The sequence below is a fragment of the Rhynchophorus ferrugineus genome, unplaced genomic scaffold (assembly GCF_030347505.1).
Source record: "Rhynchophorus ferrugineus isolate W39M unplaced genomic scaffold, kcgeb_rfMv2 rfM3, whole genome shotgun sequence".
Taxonomy (NCBI): domain Eukaryota; kingdom Metazoa; phylum Arthropoda; class Insecta; order Coleoptera; family Curculionidae; genus Rhynchophorus; species Rhynchophorus ferrugineus.
The window spans coordinates 13,812,053-13,834,744 of NW_027472582.1; the positions used below are offsets into that span (position 1 = coordinate 13,812,053).

Here is a 22,692-nt window from a genome sequence, read left to right on the forward strand (position 1 = left end):
ATCATACAAAGAAAAAAATGATAAATTACACGAAACAGAACTATAGCCAGGAAACATGTGTTTTTCTTTAAAAAAATCTGATTTACTAAACTGGCGGTTGGTCAATATTAACATAATCCCATAATATACAAAACCCATTAAACCGACTATACTCTTTACTCTCGATTCCGATAAATTTCTTCTAAACGCTATTTAAATTTCAAAAATCCACATCGTTTATAAAACAAACTATAAATCTGAACGTGTGCGGAATCTTTAGATTTTGCCAGGTGTGTGTATGTGTGTGTGTATGCATGCGAGTGAATAAAAAAAAGGTGGTGGGAGATATAGATTGCGACATATATATTGTGCTCGTACATCCCTACAATCATCACATCCAAACTTGTCTTTTGGAACTCGTAGTAGTTTCAATTTATTCAATCATCGACTTTTCATTGATCTCTATTTGCAAAATGAGATTCCTCCAGGTCGTGTGTGGCGTTCTCGTTGTGGTGGCATTGTGCGGTGCTTCACCAGTCAAAAAATATCATAGTAAGTTTTTCACGTATTAATAAGAATTCTTTACGCTTTTTTTGCCTCGCTCAGGATCCATACCGAGGGGTTACATGATTGGTGGTAGCTATTACACCAGTCCACGGTTTGCCAGACAGGGCTATGAGTACATCCCTCCAGGTGCCATGACTGCCATGGTTATTGGAGACACCGTCGCCACCAACTCATTCGCTGGAAGTCCTGGTCAAGTTTTGTCAGTACCACTTGATGATGCTGCTCCTGAGGTAGGTAGAACCCAATCAATATTATATAAAACAGACACAAAATTTCTTCCTTTTCAGTAACTACATTTCTATAATACTTCTTGCAATCATATTTTTAAAATATCCTAAAATAATAACTTATTTTTTTCTCTTTTTCTATTAATAGCTCTTTTAAAATTAGATTAACAGCAGACTAATTAACATTTTACTTAATTTCTATTCAACATTTTATTTATAATGACCTCTCCTTCAAGTTTATTTTGCAATTGTATAGTATATATTTAACAAATTATTTACTAGCTTTAATTACCATGATTTGTCTGTGATTAATTAGTATTCAAGATATCTCTTTTTTACTATTTTTAATTTATTTATACATTCGTTACTGTAAAACAATCTGGCTTCGTTTTCTTGCGATTATTTTATTTAGTTTAATGTTTATTTCATAAAAAAATCGGTAATATGTTTGAGGAGATATGGACATTTATTTAATCTACGAGTTATTATTCTTGTATGAAAAGTCGATCGAAAGAAAGTGTAAACAAATAATGCATTAATATTCTTGTGCATGTTTAATTGGAACTCTCACGGTGCAATATAGATGTCATCCATTATAATGGTTCCCTACGGTCAATATACTTGCGAGAATGTTCATGATCTTATCTCCCATAGACTTCCCAATAACAATATTAAATAATAATTATAATATATAATGTGTTTGAAATATTCAATTACCGATTGCTTGATATTACGTAAAAGTGCAGAACGTGCCTAAGCACCATATTATTTTAATTTAAACGTACATTGTTCGCGCACCATCGATTGCTATCAATCCTTCTAGATTTTTAATATTCAGGATGCCGAACTCGTTTGTTCTTCCATGAGTTTTAATTAAAAACAACTAATTATATTCTATTAATTAATATTCTCTATACTTAGCCTACATCTTTGGGTCCACGCCTTCCTAACTACCTATCTGTATCTTCAGCTGTTCTTGCTGTACAAACTACACCTATGATATAATAAGAATTCTTTGTAACACGTATATTAATCGACTTTTCAAGCCATGCTTTCCACTTTCCCAGATCGAAGGCGATCAATCACCTGAACAAGTAGCCGAACCATTCTCGGGCGGCGCTCCAGAACCAGAGTCCCTCAACGAAACCGAACCCCAAGCCGACTTGCCACAGGACCAAGGAAACAACGTCGACGACCAGGAAGTTTTGTTCTCGCTTGAATCTGGAACCACCGAGACTATTGTATTGCCAAACGCCGAGCCATCCTACGATCCAGCTGCTGGGCTCCCGGCCGAAGCACCTGCCGAGGAACTAGCCCCAGCCGCTGAAGATGCCGCCCCCGAAGGTTTCGCCCCACCTGCACCTGCACCAGTTCCAGCTCCCTCCCCCGCCTTAGCTGCTCCGGCACCAGCTCCAGCTGCACCAGCTCCTGCTGCTCCGGTTGCTCCTGCCGCTGCCCCCGTTGCTCCTGCTGCCGCTCCAGCCGGTGGTATGTAATGGGATAGTGTTACGGGCAGTACAGACTTCATAAAATTATTTTGTTCAGGTGCTCCAGCTAGAAAAAACAAAGCCAGCAAAGGCAGGAAACCAGCAGTCCCAACCCCAGCCCCAGCCGATGATGACGATGATGATTCTGGTGCTCTCCCCGCCAGCTGGCCTTTCGGTAATGCCGGAAAAGGTATAACATAATATAATGAAATCTCCGAAGATCATCAGCATAATTAACACCGTTCTATATCTAGGTGTACCATCCTACAACGCTTTCTTCCCAATTTTTATCGGTGGTAAATCACCGTCCGGCAGGGCCAGAACACGCTCCGCCAACGGTGACGAGGGAAACTATCCAGGATCTGCCACCGCCATTGCCAACTCGTTCTCCACCGGTAAAGGAGGTGTAGCCACCTCACATGCCACCTCTTTCGGTGATCCTTATGCCGCCGCCGCCTTGAGAAATGCCGGACTCTTCAACTCCAAATTCGAAGCCTAAGAACTTAACGATCATTGTATCGAACGAACGCTCTAAAATCATTACCGTTTAACTTGATATCAGTACTATAATGGAATATGAAGTAAGACTCGTGTTTAAAGGTTGTTTTAGGATAAGTAGGATAAAGTACATGAAATATATACGTTAAGTATATACTGTAAATTACAAAGTAATATAAAAAAATCTATTTTTTTTGTATTGTACAAAAATTAGTTATTATAAATCGAATAAAGTCTAGTTATAAAAGCACTAAATAGTTTTATTAAAATATCCAAACTAACACCTACAATATTGGCCATAAAAAGACAATATCAAGAATAATAGATTTTATGGCGCGTGTAATAATTAGCCTAAAATAAACATTAAATATTTTTCAAAAAACCCTTTCAGTTGACTAAAAACTACTAATAATATCTCATGTGCGAACAGAAATTAAGAAACTTCAAAAATATGTTAATACTTTGTAATCAGCTTTTTAATTAAATTATGTATGTGTGAAGTATTAACTTTAATTAACCGTTTCTGTGTGTGTTTGGAATTCAACGTTGGTCAGATGGTTTATTGGCATAGCAGGTGTGTCGGTAATAAGTAACCTGCTATAGTATAAGTATGAGATATTATGATTCGATACATATATATGTTATTTTATTCTAACGACATTAACCTCAAAATTACAAATTCTCAAAGTTACATTCTGCCAAAATAAAACCGCTCTACATTTCTAATTTTTTTAAAACGTCATCGAAAGAGAAAAGTTGCAGTCGATTTCTGATAGACACTTAAAGGCAACACGTTCCAATCACAAGAGCATGTGAAATATGGCATCAACAACTTAAATCTACTACTTCAACGTGATGATGGTGATGTTGAAGTATCAATATACGCTCAAAAACAATTGATAGAAAAGTTTAATGCAATTTGTGAACGATTACAAGCGATGAAAAAGAAACAAAAATATAATTTGGGATCAATCAGTGAAATGGTGCTTTAAATGTATGAAAGGATGTCACTTCTGCATCGAAAAGTAACAACAAACTGATTTATTTCTAAAATCTCAAGCGAAAAAATCATGGTTATTATCTGATGCGCATTGACAAGGACCAATCGCTTTGGTCGCTAGACCATACTCTGTGGCTGTCTGGTGAAACCATGTTGGTAATTTATGTACTGATGAAACAGTTTGATCAATGATCAATTTGAACTGTGTATTGATCCGTGCATAACTCTCATATAGAAAAGCTAGTCAAGCTGTCAAGTGCTGAAATCATTTGAATAGGAACCTTTATATCATCCACCGTACGCTCCAGACCTGGCTCTATCCAACTACTACTTTTTCCATGGGGCATGTGCTTTTGGAACACTTCGCCGATTTTTAAGAATTTTAAAAGTGACTCAATGAATGGTTTAGCTGAAGGGAGAAATTGCTCTTTTGGAATAGCTTCCATAAATTGCTTGAGTAATAGGCAAAATATATAAAATCAAATTCTCAATTCTTTGAGTAACTACGTTGTAACTATTCATTGAAAATAATGTTTTTCTTTAGTGAGAAAAAATGGAAAGGAATTACCGACACGACACCCTAGGTAGGTCTGTGATTTCGGAAAACCCCATAAAAATCTTGGAGAAGTCATATCGCACGAACCTAAAGCAAAATTATCGTTTCTTTACAAGAGATAACCCATACCCTCAAATAGTTGTAATTGTAAATTGTAAATAAATTGTAAATTGTAAAATGTAAATTGTCTATAATGGCTTTCGCTAGATGATACGCAGCGCTATATCACTCAATTTGTACACAAAAAAGAATTATCAATATATATCATTAGTATAGTTACAAGTTCTTACGTCATTCACAATCGTACAGCTTGCTATGGTGAATACTTTGGTAAACATGTTCAACTACATGGGTATCCTGCCTAGTTTTCCTGGTTTCCTAGTTCTGATCACTACTGCCATATGACCATCCACCTCCTTTTACAATCTGGCCTGGAACTATCCTTGACGGAGTTTAACAATCAACTGAATCTTTTAGAAATTCTTTCTTAGAAATTCAATCTTTGGACAAACAATTCCTTTTTGGAAATATAAAATCAAAACCAAAATCCGTTTCTTTCGAACTCTATTCCTTCCAATACGTCCCTATTTCTCTGAAATTGAACAGGAATGCGATGCTTAAGGGAAATTTCACAGGCTTCTTTATGAGATAATGAAGTTGCGACAATTAGTGCATAGTTAAGATCAGATTACAATGGTTTGGATATGTCAGTCGAATAAAAAGTGAAAATAAACGAAATAAGCCTTTTGAATAAAATACACAGCAGACAACTTCGAAAAAGACATGGACCAAGATCCTAGAATGTAACGTATAATGTATAACTGCAGCTGACCGTCAACTGTGGCGAGATTTGGTGAAGAATATTCCTGCAGTACCAACAGCAACATATTGGTTGAGAAGTAAACACTTACTACAAGCACTGGCTCTGGATTGATGTTGATGCTATGGTTATTTGGCAGCAGTAACCTTATTATAAGCAACAAGTTAATCAGATGCTGTTAAAACCATATGGCCGCCACTGACTACTTATATACGATTCGCCCTGTAGATTCGTTCAAATCTCTGGCTTATCAATTGTTGGAAAACTTAACATGAATATACATATAAAAATAATGAATTAATTTGTTTTAATTATAATATTACAGAGGCATAGGACTAGCAGCAAAAAACATTTATATAAATGTTTCAAGTTACATGGTGTTGTGGATCGGTTATTAGAAGTTACTATTCTGCTTTTTTATAACTGGTGAACTTTTAGTTATCCTATATATTAATTTTAAGATCATTTTTGAGAGATATTTTTAATTATTAAGGATATGTGTTTGATGAAAAATGAATGTGGAAAACGAGTTGGTTTTCAAGGAAAAAGTATGTATTTTTATTATCAAGGTCACATCACCCATATTTTACACATATCTAAATCCGTTGTAAAAATCAATTAATTACAGAACGAATTTTTGTACATTTTTAAATATGTATCTAAAAAACTATTTTTATCGAGCCCATAATATGATAGTCTAAGAATCAATATTCTAATTTCTTCTTTTAATACAGGAATCCTTAAAATTCGAATATTTCTGGAACAAATGTACTAAAATTCATGGAGATTATATTGAATACTAACATATATTTCAAACAACATATTAACTTTATTCGTAGATCAAATTTAAATGATTTTTTTAGTAGTTTTAGTAGTTTAATTCTTCCTCTTATGCTGGCTCCAATAATACTAAAATATACACTGAAATGACATAAGTAAAATAATGTTAAAAATAAATATTGAAACCAGAAAAAAACACTTGCATACTGGACATTCCTAACAAATTAAATTAAACTGCTAGAACTTGTGCTTATAAGGTTTATAATTTATAACACTTCTCAATGCAACATTTATAACAACAATTATTTTAATAAATGATTAAACTTGCAAACAACAAATTAATGCACAAACAACATTGCAATAAATATTTTGTTTAGGGTTAAAACAAATTGTAAGTGCGGAAGTTGTATGTTTCATCAGTGTCAATTTTCTCTATGGTTGAGATTGCAAAATACGAAGTATGTTTGTATGTGTATAGCAGGGCAAAGTGGCGAAGGCTCTCAAAATTATTTAACTATTTTGATTTAACTATCATCAAACATATATATTATATTTTTGATAAATAGCGTTGTTACTTTTGAGTTTACTAATTTTTTAATACGAATTTATAGAAACTAGTAGCGCTATCTTTGATCTATCCGATGTATTTATTTTATTTGTCTTTATTTTAATATATGGTTAATAGTATCATTATTTTTCTATTTTGGATGTAACGTGAAATGTGTCAAATAGTGTTAATAAGAGTAGTATGTTTTAAACACTACTTCATATGAAATGCTTTTGTATTGTGCTTTTTAAGAATTGATATTCCCAAATCAGCATTGGTGGATATAATAACAAAATTGGTTTAAAAATTATATATATTAACTTGAGTTGATTGGAGAGTGGAGCAATGACATAAGAAGGTGCGTCAATTGATAAACTAGAATTATAGTAATACAGCAAATTGATAAAAAAATAGTTTTGCATTTTCATGGACAAATGGCGAATGCGCTAGTATATATGACGGTAAAATTTTCAATGTATTTCAATTTTTGAACATTTATTATCATTTGTACATCATTAAGACATATCAATAAAAAATCATATAAATTGTAATAATATACATATAAAAACATACACAACAATAAACAAATATTTTATATTAACAGTCTCATGTTGACGCTGGCAAAGTACTTTGAACAACTGGGCTTTGATTTCCACTAGTAAGTTGTGTAACAGCTCCATAAGTCAAGCCTACTAAGGTACCAAAGAGTTCGGCAAAAAACACGCCTAGTGGTCCAAACCTACTGGGTTCTGGTTCTTGCGCTTTGTTTGTATCCGGTTTATCAATATTCTCCACTTTGTCATTTATTTCATTGACTTCCACCGCAACTTTTGTTGGTTCATCGATTCTTTCATTGGGTAGAATCAATCGTTCGCTGGGCCCCGAGTATCTATATATTTGTTGAATATTTTGCGATTGTGGTGCTATCGATTCCACCTCGAATTCTTCAGTGTCCTCGGCACTTTTTATTTGGTGATCTGTCGAGTTCTTTGATGGGGTAATCGAAAACGTCAAATTTCGATGATGTTTTGATAGTCCCTTACTGGCGTGGTAAGCATTCTTGATTTGCGCTATTAACCGTAACTTGGCTAAAATTTTACTAACCTAGAACAAAATATTCGTCATTAAGTGATTGGAATTGAAGTAGTTGGAATTACCTTTTTTCTGATAAAACTGGGTGAAGCTTCGTTTACTTCAATATTTACGTCATCACCGCTGCTTTCATCATCTTCGTCATCGGCTAGATCTTCTTGTTGGACTATCTCTTTGTCTTGTTGAAGTTGAGCGCTTTTCTCTGCTTTTTTCCTCAAGTCCGCTATGTGGGATTCTGTTGTGGAAGATACAGTCGAAGCTGAGCTGGCAAAGCTAAACAGCGAACTGGAGTTGCGGTTTTTATGAAGCCATGGTGTGCTAGCAACTATATTTATGCTCTAAAACAAAAGGTACATAAAAATTTGTCTGCTATATTTTTTTTAATTAAATATTTTCTTATATTTACATAGCGAGTAACAAGTAATTTTATTTTAAAACCATTGTATTAAATATAAAAGAATAATTATTCTTGATATACATATAATGTATCTTCATGTTTTACATTCACTAAATTGTATATGTTAATTTTGATGGAAGACGGTTACAAATATTTGTGGTAAAATTAATGGTTTATTATTATTCTTTGTTATTATTTGGCAAAAAACATCGTAAGGATTAAGTATTGAGACATAATAAATGCATTTCCATAACAATAGGTATAATAAAAGAGGAGCATTTCAACAGTTTTTATGACAACCTAACTTACAACACATTGCTTGTCTATAAGAAAGCAAAATAAGAAGAATTGATATTCTAGGAATAAAAATATCCATATATATTGTTCGTAAACGTGTTTTATTATATTTACATTAAGTATTTTTGTTTATAATAGTCAATAATATTGCCTTGATTGCTGAAAAGTAATAAAGATGGCTTATTAAATCTCATTAACATGTAGGTAAGTGATCTAGACATTGTTTCCAATTTGTATTACGTGTTTTTTTATTAACTCAAATCCTCTCATATCTATTGTCTGGAATTTTTCTTAAAATGAATCAACCTTTAGTCAAATTCAACACGGGCTACCGTTATGTTTGCAGTACGGATGGAACTCAAACTCCTAACAAGCTTTTCTGTTGAATTCATTATGCTAAGTCGAAAAATCAACGAAAGAAGTATGGAAAGGCAGATATAGTGAATTAAACATAAACTTATTTATAATGGAACAATATAATGTTAATAGAAGACTGTATATTATAAGATTGCTGGAGAAAAGTGTATGTAATAATTTGCCTAAAAAGTTCTTAAAGGTCCACTAATGTCTCAAGACTTACTTAAATTTTTTAATAATTTACGTTTTAATACATTTTAGCATTACATTAAAAAGCCACAGAATCAACGCGCCATTAGCTACTGCGCATCAGTCTCCATTTCTCCATGTGTGATATAATATTCCACATTTGCTCATAACTTTTAGCAACGTTAAATTTAAACTAAAAAAAATTAACTAAAAAATTTAAAGATTGTAATTAGCAATGTAATTATCACAAAAAAAAACAAATGGTGCTCATAATTTGTAATTTTAATGTATAAATTATCCTAATAAATACTGTTATTATTGTGTTATATAATTTAAAAATAGATAGCAATTACAATGGTTCTAAATTAATGTAATGATAATAACAATTATTAAAAAAATCCGACAGTTTACGATAATAAATGTAGTGTAGATGCCAAAGTGGTTATAGGGGTCTCCTAGATGATCGTATCATGCTTACGAGTATGATGCGGTGACTAAGATAATGCTCTAAGAACTCGGTGATAAGTTAGAATTCTTCCAATCAAAGAAAGGTTGTATTAGAAAATGAAGAATATGAAATATAATGGGACCGTAGAATGATATATACCAGTATGTCAACCTTTATAGATCATAATAGAATTATACTGGTTGATAACAAACGAAAAGTACTTGTTGATGTTGCTATTCCATACAACAAACATTTATTTATAAACCACATGGAAAAAATATCAAATTATAGAGATTCAGAGGAGTTCTTAAAGGACAGTTCTTAAGGTTTTAAAAGGTATCTGTATTGTTATAATAATACTATCATGCAACAGTTTTAATTTCTAAGCAATCGCTGATGCATATTGGTGTAATAAACTGGGTCTATGCATATAAAAAGAAAGCGGTATTGTAGCACTGAGCTGAAAACCTGTAAAGAACCCATTCCATTTGGAGGAAGTGAGTCAACATGTCAAATTACAGTCCACTAAAGCAATATTTACATGTTTTATTACTTTACACAAGTATGCTGTAATCTTGGTTAAATATTTTTATTGTTAATTCCTTTTCGCACTTCTTCATCATTACGGAACTCTGTGCGACCCTAACTCATGCTATATTAATATAAGCTTGCTGGCTAGGGCAGAGTTTTCCATTCGAGCTACAGCATTGTATCGTTCACAACTCTTACGATGCTTGACCGATCGTCATAAAATAGGACGCGCCTTTATTAATTTATTAATTGCGCCTATTACTGACCATAGCTGGTTTTTCTGGCAGCAATACGTGTAATTTGTTCAGTCGACGTCATTTGTAGTAACAGTTTCAGTTTTGGTAGCTCGTTAGATCCTACACTTTGCTAAGCCTATGTTTGGATATTATTCGTCGTATGTAAACGCATCAATTAAGCTAAGCTCTCCGTAAATTCTTTGAGATATTAAGCTGGGTTTTCGTTCAATAAGTCTAGAAATTCATTGCCTTCGATCTTTTTTGGTCCCCAGGTCGTTATTTTTGATTGAAATCAAAATCGCTACTTTTAAATAGTTGAGACCGATACCGATGACATATAACAAAATACTAGTTTTTTTCCATAAAATAAAGTCTTTTTGGATTTTTTTGTGCGAAAATTGCAAAGAGGGAAATAAGTGAAGCACTGGATGCAGTGGATTCAAGAATATAATATTGATTCAAGAACAAAAATAATACGCATAACATTTATCTATACGGTATTGATGAACAACATATTTTTTTAAAAAGCAAACAAGTCACGCATTATTTATTCTCTACTGATTCTTCAAATTTTGTCTATCTAGACATATTGAGTGATTATCAAATGAATCAATCAAATGAATGTATAATTTTTGTGTTTAGTGTCTTTTTCCAGAAATTATTCATCATAAGAGATATAAAGTATGTATAGATAACTCTTGTTTTTATATCAGAACAATGCTTTTACTCAAACAGCATTAGGTTTTCGGAGTTTTTTCATCGAAAATGTAATATATATTATGCCACAATCAATTTATTTCTCAGATTTAGTTTCGTTGGAGTGGATATTCATTAATATAAGAAGCTGTTCTACTTTATTAGTGTTGATTAAGAAGGCTAAAATAGAACCAAAGATCATTTCAGAAATGCAGTTCAATAATTATTTAGAAAATGGATATTATGTTCAATATTATGAAATCTATCACTAGAAAATTGGAATTGGTCTTCCTATTTGTAATAAATCAGACCTATAAATTAATTTTAAAGAACTTACAACAGATGGTGGTACTTTTATAACCAACAGTATGTTGAAGCCTCACTGATCACTTGTCAATAGTATGTGTTATTTCGTCGTTATATGAAAAACCTTTTTTTTAGTGTGTCGAAAATGTTTACCGGGTCTACCGTATTAGCGAAGAAAAAGGTAGGTCAAAGAATACTTTGTGAAGCTGATGACAATCATAGTCCATCGATTTCAACATGTGAATACTGGTTTTGACGTTTTAAGTGGCGAATTTGACGCCGAAGGCAGAGAGCGTCCTGGACAGCAAAAAAACGATGATTTGAAGATATTACTCGATGAAACCATCATTGGGGATCGTGATCGACTATAAATGATGCCTTTGAGAGGAGTACTGTGCGAACCGGTCAGAATACAAGACACAGTAATGTTGTTTTTCAGCATGACAACGCTCGATCACATGTTGCAAAACCCCTGAAAACATTGAAAAGGGAAGTGCTCTCCCATCCACCGTATTATCAAGGCTTTGCTTATTCTGATTGCAACTTGTTCCCATATATGAGTCGCGATCTGTCTGAGCAGCGTTTCACTTCTTTTGAAGATACCAGAAAATGGATCAATTCGTGGATAACCTCAAAAGATACATCGTTCTTTCGCCCCAATATTTTGTACGACTTTTCACAGTAAACAATAGAATAAGAAATCATTTACAAGCCTAATATATTTTTAAAGCTTGAATAATATCAAAACACCAGAAACTGATTGATTGAAATATTTTGATATTAACATTACTTACATGGTGCCACTCTATAAGAACATGTGTTAAAAACGGTGTTAATTAAACTTCAATTAAAAAGCAACTTTATATTACTTGGATTGACATCGGTGTGGTCGATTGTTTTTAGAGACGCGCGTTACTTATTGCTGTATTGGTTTTCGTACCCCATTACCAATTCAAATTTATTTAAATGGCCGGTTGCCTACATACTTACATAAACTAAGGTAATTCCTACTAGAAACACTGTCTTGGCACTCGTCATATTTTGAAGAATCAAAATATAAGTAAGCACAAGTCAACTGAGAAATTTTTTGTTCGATGACAACGACGTCGAGCACTCCACGGATCTGAAGAATCGATTGGGGACGAAAAATCGATAAATTATGAACAATAAAATGTTCTTGGCCATAGCTTAAATAGACTCCCTACTTGGGCCGGTTGCAAAACACGCGACATCAAGTTCTGAATAAACGGCGACTACTTAATTTTAACCTTAATGTGTGTTTATCTGTGCTTTGGAAGGATACGTCCAAGAGTGTACGGTGATTGCGAAAGTGTCCTGACTAAATTTAGCAAGTAAAACGTGACGCTAGAATGGATGTTCCAAGTAGTAGTTGATGACAAGTTATATTCGTGTACTTGATGAAAACATATTAGGATTTTTGTGGTGAATATTGGGTATTGGAATTAACTCCTAACCTTTTTTTGAGTGAAATTAAACATAGTAAAGTTAAAAGTAATGTAAAATTTTCATAATAGATGACTAGTCGCATATGGTAGTCCCATTCTTTTACTCAGGCAAGAATTGCTGGTCTTTGAAAAGTCGAAGCCCACGTTAAACTGTAGGTTCGGCCCAGTTAAACCGTTAGTAAAAAGATTTAAAAAAAATTGGTTGTTTTTTTATTATTACTTTCATACGGTTTTAACTATAAATTGCTTAAATAAATATCATAGAAGACTCTATAAACATGTTATTCAAAATTGTACAGTATTACTTATATAATTTTAAACTTCTAATACAAAGTAGTAAATATGACATCAATTTTATGTATGCCGGCTTCGTTGGCGCAGTGGTTAAGGCGACGGGACGATCCTCCTACTGTTGCGATAGTCTCGGGTTCGAATCCTGCTGGGGTATCGATGTATTTTGTGTTTGTGATTGTAACTGTAAATATCTTTATAGGCAACAGTAGAAAATCCGACAAGGACAAACCATCCCAGTCATATTAACAACCAGGCTGGATGTCTTCTGGGATGGTCTCTAAGTTGGTCAATGGCCAGTCGGTAGACTTAGTGCCGAGGACCGTGGTTCGAGACCACGTTAAACTGTAGGTCCAGTCCAGATAAACCGTCGTTGGTAAAAAGGAGACTTTAAATATATTAAAAAATATGTATGCAGAGATAACATAAAAATAAACCAAATTATGTTCATATTTTTATTAAATTAATTTACACATTTCCAACAATAAAAAATACTTAAAACCTAACTTCAAATATTAATTACTGCAAAAATTACCATGTGACTTTCTATCTCCTACCGTATAAAATGGTTTTGGCCCAAATACGCTTTATTGTTATTGAAGAAAAAGAGGTTAAAATATATTTTTTATGGCACTTGCATACTAATTCAGCAACATATTAAGTACCGCGTGGAATATTTTTGTTTAGGTTCATTGTTTGTTGTGAAGTAATACACCATTTATATTGTGATTCAATCAATCCTCAGTTATTTTGTAATAGTTCATCGAACTAGTAGGTGAACATTCATATCTAATTTAAAATTCAAACTATACTAACTAAAAATAGTAAATATAATTAAATACACAATTTGATTAAGTATTAGTACAGAAGTACAGGTCACTTATAAAATAAATGCATTCATCATGTAGTAGTATAAGTTTAGAAATTTAATCGTCGTTAATTATATGCGTCGCCAATCAACTTATATTTTCACCACATAATTAAATTTAATGTTAAAGATTCACTTATTATATTTTTCCAGACATTCGGAAGATAGCGGAAATTATAACGATCCCAAAAGCTGTAAAGTCACCAAATGAAATAAAAGCCTATAGACCTATATCACTGTTGCCAGTAATATCTAAGGTTCTTGAAAAACACTCCTGTTGACAAGAATAAAACCGAACATAGAGAGAAAAAACCCAATACCAATACCAGTTTGGGTTTAATAACAAGCATTTAACAATAGGTCAGGTCAACAGAATAACATATGTTATTGAAAAAGCCAATACCAGCTGTATTCTAAGATGTAGCGCAAACCCTCGATAAGGTTTGGCACGAAACCTTGTTCATAAACTACTGAAAATGTCACCAAAACATTACACCGAACTACTAAAATCGTACATTATAGCTGGAATGCTTAGAGTTAAACAAGAAGAAGCTTTTTATACAATAAAAGAATCTAAAGCAGGTGTACCACAAGGAAGTGTACTGGGGCCAATGCTTTATATACTCTAGGCTTGTGATATACCACAAATGGAGAGTACTACGATAGCTACATTTGATGATGATACTGCCATTATGGCTATCGGAGACAATAGTGAAGAAGACACACAAAATTACAATAGGCAAGTGATAATATAAATAATTGAACACAAGCTTGGAAAATAAAAATTAAACAAAGTAAATCTGTGCATGTGCAATTCACCTACGATCAGGCCGTACAAGCACCAACAACATTAAATAATACTATCATTGTATATAGCAACAACGCTAAGTATCTCGGAATGAATCTTAATGTAAAACTTCGCTGGAAGGAATATATAAAGAGGAAAAGAAAATAAATGGAACTGATATATAGGAAACTATATTGGCTACTTGACATATTCAACCTGAGCATTGCATATCAAGGTTCACATATAAGAAATGAGATGAGGTATTCTAAAAACTGATTGATTTGTGTCTTTCAAATGATAGAATGTAGGTTAGTTGTCTGATTGTTGATGGCCTAGTTGATTGTTTACATGGTGCCACACTTTACAAGCATATGTTAAACGTAGTGTTAATTAAATTTCAATTAAAAACCACTATTGTATCATGTTAGACTTTTCACGTCTCCGTATTTTCACTCACTTAAATATTTTAATAAAATTTCATCGCATACTATAATTTTCGGTACATTTATCGTATCATATTTGTTCATCTATTCCTTCAGTAGTATTGCGTTTTTATTTTTATACGAGTATTTCACCATTACTATGTATTCGATGTAATGTGGTTATAACACACGGGATGAAAAGTGATCGGGTTTGTATTGGCTCTTTATCCAATAACTACTACAATCCCTCATCATCAGATGTTCTCGGCCTACTAGAGCGATCTAACAAAACTATAATGCTGTTATTTTCGCGCAATGTAACTTGTGTAATTTTGAGGTTCAGGTCAGTAGAATTAATTGACATAACAGGTAAATTTAAAAGACACTGACACATAGATGGCGCTACTAGAATTAAATCCATTTGTTCTTTAGTTAACCCAAGCGCTCAAAAGATGCGTGTATAATTTTGACAACCGTCGGATCATTAGTTTGTAAATTGTAGCACTTTGAAGCAACTTTTGTAATTGTGAAAAAAAAAAGATTAAAAAGGAATTTCGCGTGTTGACGAAATATTGCTTTTTGAAGGGAAATAATATAGCCGAAGCAAAAACATTGACGGCTTGATGACCAGTTTCCGGACACTGGCCCAGGAAAATCAATAATCAAGGATTGGTATGCTAAGTTTAGACGTGATGAAATGAGCACCGAAAATATTTAAAAAATTGACAAAATGAATTTGAATGACCGTAAATTGAAATGAAGGAAATAGCAGACACTCTAAAGATATCAACTGAACGTGTACATCATATCATTCGAATATTTGGGTATAAGAAAGCTCTGTGCAAGGTGGGTGCCGCTTGAGCTCACTTTTGACCAAAAACAACGACGTGTTGATGAGCAGTGTTTGAAGATGATCAAGCGTAATTAACCCGAGTTTTTGCGTCGATATGTGACAATGGATGAAACATGACTCCATCATTTCACTTCGAAGTTCAATTGACAGTCATCCGAGTGGACTGCAGACGATGAATCCGCTCCAAACGTTTAAAAACGCAATAGTCGGCTGGCAAGGTTATGGCGTCTGTATCTTGCGATGCGCAGGGAATAATTTTCATTGACTATCTTGAAAAAGGAAGGACCATCAACAGCAACTAATACATAACGTTAGTGGACCGTTTCAAGGACAAAATCGCCGAAAAAGGGCGATATTTGAAGAAAAAGGAAGTGCTGCTTCATCAAAACAATGCACCTTGACAAAAATTCGAATTTCTTTCTCATCCACCGTATTCTCCAGATATGGCCCTCAGCGATTATTTCCTGTTCTCAGATATCAAAACAATGCTCGCTGGAAAAAAATTTTCGTCGAATGATTAAGTGATCGACGAAACTGAGCCCTATTTTGAAGCAAATGACAAATCGTACTACAAAAATGGTATGGAAAAGTTGGAGGGTCGCGATAATCAGTGTATTACCCTTGAAGGGAATTATGTTGAATAAAACAAACTAATTTTGCCAAAAAAATGTGTTTTACTATGGTAGGTCGGGGATTTTTCTATTGGTCTGTTATGTATCAAATCATAATATTGCATGCTCATGGCTAGTGAAACCGGTTACAAGAACCGGAAAATAATTACCGATACACCTGGTATTTGTTTTAATACCAATAAATAGTAAACTGAACCTTACCAAAATATATTATGTATGATAAAATGATCTGATATTGACATTTGATCTACATCACTTTCTCCATAGAAATCGTTTTGCTTTAAGTGACAAAAAAACCAATTTTCATTTCTAAACTTATATAACGACACGATAGGCGTTCGCCGATAAAAGTCGACACAAATAAAAGACGAAATAACAATGTCGATGGAGCAACGATATCACTGAAATTTACATTTGCATCCGTTCGAATTAGCTGGAAAAAATGCCACCGAAAACAATCAATTTCACAACTAGATTCTGTTTGGTATTCCGACGGGTTAGGTGTACGTTTTTTTTCTTGTTCGTTAAACGGATTTCAAATGTGCCGATTAACCAATAATCGGAGTTTACATGAGGCTATGGGAACAGTACAGTTCTACAGCGAGCAATACACCGGCATCAAAATTTGCAGAATAGAGATAATACGGTTTTGTTTACGATTGGTGAATGGATTCATGAAACGCATGGGACGTGTTGTGAATTTATTAGGTGCTTGTATATATTTTGATCAGAGATATCTACTGGTGAAAATGCAAAGTATCAGTGTAAACAACTGTTAAATAGCTTAACCTAACTGTTAAATTCAATGATATTGTGATTTCTCTAGATATAACAGTTTTCTGATTAATACCGAGAAGTCATTACCACTACTACATAATTGTCAAGAAAATGGAAAAGTGTATTTACTCAAAGTTTTAACTATTTTCAGGCAATTTATGGATGGCATCCCAAAAAACTGTTTGTTCTTTGAGCAATACTAGCCATCGAGTCATTTTCGAGAACTTCTTCGATATTGGTGAAGTGTTGCTCTGCAAACGCGTGTCCCATTGATGTGAAAAGTTGATGGTCGGAAGGTCTGGAGAGTATGGCGGATGCGATAATACCTCCCATTCAAGTGCTTTCAAAGTTCCTTGGGTGGTTTTGCTTTATGAGACGGCGCGTTATCTTGGTGTCAAATTACTTTACTCAGTCTTCTGGCCCATTCTGGGCGATTTTCGATCAATGCATGGTTCAAATTGATCATTCGTTGTCGGTAACGATCACTATTATTTGTGGTTACACCAAACACAGAGCATAATCTTGCGATCAAAATCATTTTAAATCGATTGGCTGGCTTCGACTAGTGATATCTTAGGCCACGTTTAACATTTCTATCAATTCTTTTTGAATTTAGGTTAGGTTTTAATTTCAGTTTCATCCAATAACTGTTGCATTTTTGCATCTTCACACTTTTCACCATTTCCACCAGAATGTTCCTTATCCTGCACACCGTAATCACCAGTTTTGAATTTTCAAAACCACGCCGCGACTTATTTTTAAGGTTAGAGTATGCTCACCATAATGTTCTACCAGCAAACGAACTTCAGCTGCTTTTTTCTTCTAATTAGAAAAGCAAAATGCATACCGCAAATGCACGTTTTCAGGCCCGAAACTTGATATTTTTAAAGGAGTGTAAGTCCATGCCTGTGTTACTTTCGCAAAGTAGAAATACAAAAGTAGAATCATCTTCTAGCTTTAAATTCGAAACACTAGTACAATATATATTAATCATCATATTTTTCATCATCTTCTAAAACTTCGTCCAATGTTTCTGGCAACATGGTGATGCCGTGCTAAAAAAACTTTATTGGTTTCAGTATTTGGAAACGATATGTCTAGTTAAGCCATGCTGCATCAATCTTAACATGTGGTAAAAACAAAGGAAACTATTTCTAACGAATATTGTCATTGTGAAAGTATTTCCATTTCGAGCTAGAGCAGTATATCCTTCACAACTCTTGCAATATAAGGTGGAGCGTTGTATAAAACTTGACATTTTTAAAGGAGTATAAGTCCATGACTGTGTTACTTTATCAAAGTAGAACATGTAGAGTACTTGTGCCTGGAATCACCATTCATTTCATCAATCACCATCATTTCATCAAACTATTTTATCAAACCATTTTAATCATTTTCAAATTTGTTTGTTGGTTCGATCAGTAAAGGTTGCTATAGCCTCCAAACAAAAAACGAAAACCAAAAACAAATGTTCCTTATTATGGAAATTATATTGTTTTTTTTTTTTGAGAAAATATAGTTTTATATGCCGTTTCTCTATTCAGAAAATATATAGATTTTTAAAAATAGTTTTTATAGATCAACAAGTCTAAGATGTCTGTTATTTTGTTCTTGGAAATTTGTTCTGCGACTATTTTTTGGGTTTTTTTGAATTTTTTATTGCTTTATCTGCATATGTACAGGCCACACACAAATTATACACTTAAAATTAATTTTGGGCAGAATAAATAACTTTAATTATTTAGCGCCCAACTTCATTGCTTATAACTAACTAATTATATATTTACATCATATAACATCGGTGAGAATTTTGGCACCAATATAAATATCAAATTAGAAAAAGAAAATTTGCAAAAATAATATATTTTTAGTACGGAGTAGATTCATTAAAATGTTATTAAAAATTATTTAAAACAATTAAAATATTAAATAATCCTTATTATCATTTGCACTATTAAAATGAATCAAAACTAACAAAAACACTAGAACATTAATTATTTAAACTTCATAGCAAAAGGAAATATCAACAGATAGGCTCATAGTATTTTAGGTTGATCCGTGGTAATTCCACATCTGACTATCAAAATATCATTAAATTTTGAGAGGGATCCCCTAAAGTATGTAATTTTGATATATCATAGGTTTTTATAACATTAGTATCTTTTATAGGTTTCACTTCTCAGCTGGTATATGGAAAGGTTTTAATAAAAACATCATCGTGCAAATCTAAAACACGTACACAGCCATATTTTCATTAAAATCAATGAAAAAATCAGATGAATAGTATTATTAATGTAGTGACGAAAAAAACAAATATTCTAAGAATCAAAACATTTTTTCTGCGTCTTATTTTAGTAATGATATCATAGTAATCCCCAAGAAAAAAACCTTGAGCAGAAAGTTATTAACCTCAGCAGAAGATGCTAAACGGTTCCATATCTCATTAAATTCATACGATATTCATAGAGGTGGTTGACACATGAACCGTATGGATAATATGCAGACTGTAGCTTCAATTTTACGATTTTCTATAAGCGTGTTTCTTGCTTTTTTCGAAAAGATAAGATCGAGTTACCAAAGAACCTCTATTGTTATTTTATTGTTTACCTTACACGCCCTTCGAAATACCCCGCATTTCTTTTGTTTTCTTTCCAGTGAGCTCGTGTCATATACGTAAATATTTTTATATGTTAAATTATATATGCAGGTTTTAATGGGTAACGTCAAATTATATTAACCGATGTGTATTCTTCTCAAGCATTTTAAATTGTGATAAAATAAAAGACAAACAATATTTTTAGTGCTGTAATAGTAAACTACTATAAATACAAATGTCTAAAGTTAAGTAATCAAAAATATATAAAAATATCGTCGGTCATAATGGAAACTTTTCTATCCCTTCCTCTTTAACATTACTTAGAGATGTAAAATTACTTTTTGGTTATATGTATTTAGAATTAGTTGTTTAAAATATATTTCTAGAGTCAAAAACTAGTTATACGTACAAATCCTGATATTCTTCATAAACTCCTTCCACTTGAAGCTGAAAAATCTTTATTGGTTAGCGTTAGTTAATATGCGGTGGAGCGTTTTCTTGCAAGAGAATGTCTTTGTGTCTGTTAGTCGTTATTGCTGGTCTTTCTATGCAGCTATATTCCTGTTCAAGTTGTTCAGCTGCTTTCGGTTGACATCTTCAGTAATGCACTACATATTGTTGATACCAATATATGGACAACAAGGCTTTAAAACCATGAATATACTGCTTCGATGTGAATGGTTCTTCTATGCTAACCTATGACTTTCTGCACTTAACAAGCAATAGTCCGCGATGTGGAAATGATTTGAAATTGAATTTCGTATGGTAGTAATTTTCTATTCATTTCTAACTTTCCCATCGCATATAAACATTTGGAAATACTTGCTTCATTAAATGCTAAGATAAGATAATAAGATGATATTTTGTAGATTAATTATTAATTTTTAACAAAATGAGAAATAGAAAATTTTTCCATTCAACTGACACAGTGACAATATAATTATCGTATTTTAGATACCTAATATTTTAAAGTCTGCTCTTTGCCAAGCAGGGTTTATTTTATTCTATAAAAAAGTATCAATCAACAATCAAGCGGATACTTTTGTGATGGACTTGATGAAATTTTGATGGAATATTTTTTAACCCTTTTACTTATTTTCATTGTTAACATATCTTGTTTTCCCTAAAGTAGTTTAGAAAATTTAAAAATTAATTTTTTTTTCAAAATTTCTTTTTTAAGCCGATCGCAGACTTACTTGAAATTTGATGTAAAGCTTCTTTATACATTCTTGTGTTCGATTTTTAGAATTTTTAAAAATTTCAGAAATGTTAAAAAATATCTTATTTGGCGACAGGAAATTTGTTTGACTTTTTCTTCTCATTTTACCCTAGTTAAAGAGTTAACTCTGTCTTGTAACTGAATGTCTGTCTGACATGTAACTGAATCATTCCACAAAATTCGATTTGCGATGGTACTGATGGGCCATGTTGCCCAATGTCTGCGAAATTCCTCAAAGTCTTAGTGATAACGCGTAGAGGTTATAAGCCAGTAAACGTTGTAAACCGCTTTGTCGTAACATTGCACGTGCTGACATCATAAACTTTGATTACTTGTAAGAGCTGTTTTATTGGGTAGATTATAGTTTGGTTATAGATTGCTAAAAATTGCAATAATGCCAACAAGGGCGTATAACTTTTTAAGCTATTTGGATTTTCAAATTTTTTACTTTTTTCTTTATGTATACTTTAAATATTAATTACAACTATCTAGTAAAAACAATGATAGTAAAAATATTGTTTGTTTATTTTATTTTACTAATAAGAATACCTAACATTCATGCCACTGGACTAGATTATCTCCTTTAGTGAAGCACTTTTGGTTTTAGGGTTAGGTAGTGCTTTAAACTTCTTCAATTATAGTTTGAACATGATTTTGATACCGTGTTTGTATAGTACAAGGTTTGGAAGGTGGACTCTGTAAACTAAGAAGTTCAGAACAGATACATTTTCGGATGGGTGATGGTGTGACGTAGATGGTAAAAGGTATCTTTCGTTTGTTATCCCAGCTGTTCGTTGTCCTAAGGTAAGTCAGGTGATAGTTAAGCTTACTTAATTTCATTTCAAGATAGATCCATCCTTACTACAAAACCCTTCATAAATATAGATGATTATAACTTTTGGCAGTAACTGAATGCAAAAATTCATAAAAAATGACCAGGGTATATTTTTATATTATATGTGCTAATGAACAATAGTCAATTTTTTATATTTACAAATTCATTTTTTGTTATATTTTAGAGTCTCCTTTGCCAACTAGGATTTATCTGGACTGGACCTACTACTTAACGTGAGTTTCGAACCACGATACTCGGCATTAAGCCTACTGGTTGGCAAGTGACCAACTTAGAGATCATTCCAGAAGACATCTTGTTAGATTTTACACTCTTGCTTAGGACAATCACAAACATAAATTTTCGACCATGGCCAGCAGGATTCGAACCCGCGACTATCGCATCAGCAGAAGATCTTTCATTTTAATATCTACCCTAGACGAGCATTCATTATCTAAGAAATCAGTACATCAAAATTCTCTTCGAAAAATATCAAATTTCTTCAGTTCGGAGACTGTTGCCCGAGACCATTAGAAGTAAATAATGCATTTTAAGGTATTACAATAAAATTACAACAGTTTAAGACAGATGGGGCAATAGATCAAAGTCACGTGGGATTTTTCGATATCGAGCGACTTTAACCTCATTTAATCTTAAATTAATTAACAAAACCGAGCTCCCCATAAGGAATTTCCTTTCCGACATTCATCGACACCGTTTCCATCGACAAGTAGGTTTACGTACCACTCATTCGGTGAAAAGACATCGATTCACACTTCCTTATATTACATCCATCTAGATACCTTCCCGTACATACGTACGTACGTACACCAGTCGAGCGTGCCACGCCACCGAAAACAAAAGACGACCGTCTCGAGGGGCCCCCCCGAAAAAGAAAACGACACCGGGGAAACGGAGGAAAAACCATCTCGCAGGATC

General features: G+C 33.1%; 2 protein-coding genes across 3 annotated transcripts; one reads left to right on the forward strand and one right to left on the reverse strand.

The window, feature by feature from the left end:
- The first annotated feature begins 363 nt into the window (after positions 1-363).
- Positions 364-3,013, forward strand: LOC143194299 (uncharacterized). 2 transcript variants are annotated; one of them, XM_076400990.1, is made up of 5 exons: positions 364-531; positions 586-776; positions 1,820-2,261; positions 2,319-2,450; positions 2,515-3,013. In XM_076400990.1, exons 1-5 carry the CDS (start codon positions 453-455, stop codon positions 2,757-2,759), a joined length of 1,089 nt encoding a protein of 362 aa, XP_076257105.1. In that variant the 5' UTR covers positions 364-452; the 3' UTR covers positions 2,760-3,013. The 2 variants fall into 2 exon arrangements, with proteins under 2 accessions (XP_076257105.1, XP_076257106.1); XM_076400991.1 differs by having other exon boundaries at positions 365-531; positions 1,841-2,261.
- A 3,958-nt stretch (positions 3,014-6,971) lies between these two features.
- On the reverse strand, positions 6,972-12,159 carry LOC143194302 (uncharacterized). Its single transcript, XM_076400995.1, has 3 exons — positions 12,001-12,159; positions 7,619-7,891; positions 6,972-7,565 (listed from the first exon to the last, which is right to left on the reverse strand). The coding sequence occupies exons 1-3, from the start codon at positions 12,046-12,048 to the stop codon at positions 7,068-7,070; spliced, it is 819 nt and encodes a 272-aa protein (XP_076257110.1). The 5' UTR covers positions 12,049-12,159; the 3' UTR covers positions 6,972-7,067.
- Between the last annotated feature and the right edge of the window lie 10,533 nt (positions 12,160-22,692).

Excerpts from the sequence above, each read along its gene's own strand:
- LOC143194299 (XM_076400990.1), top strand. The coding sequence starts at position 453 with ATGAGATTCCTCCAGGTCGTGTGTGGCGTTCTCGTTGTGGTGGCATTG. Across the intron at positions 777-1,819 it reads TTGATGATGCTGCTCCTGAG|CCATGCTTTCCACTTTCCCA; the intron begins GTAGGTAGAACC and ends CGACTTTTCAAG. Across the intron at positions 2,262-2,318 it reads TGCTGCCGCTCCAGCCGGTG|GTGCTCCAGCTAGAAAAAAC; the intron begins GTATGTAATGGG and ends TATTTTGTTCAG.
- LOC143194302 (XM_076400995.1), bottom strand. The coding sequence starts at position 12,048 with ATGACGAGTGCCAAGACAGTGTTTCTAGTAGGAATTACCTTAGTTTAT. Across the intron at positions 7,892-12,000 it reads TAGGAATTACCTTAGTTTAT|AGCATAAATATAGTTGCTAG; the intron begins GTAAGTATGTAG and ends CTTTTGTTTTAG. Across the intron at positions 7,566-7,618 it reads CCAGTTTTATCAGAAAAAAG|GTTAGTAAAATTTTAGCCAA; the intron begins GTAATTCCAACT and ends ATTTTGTTCTAG.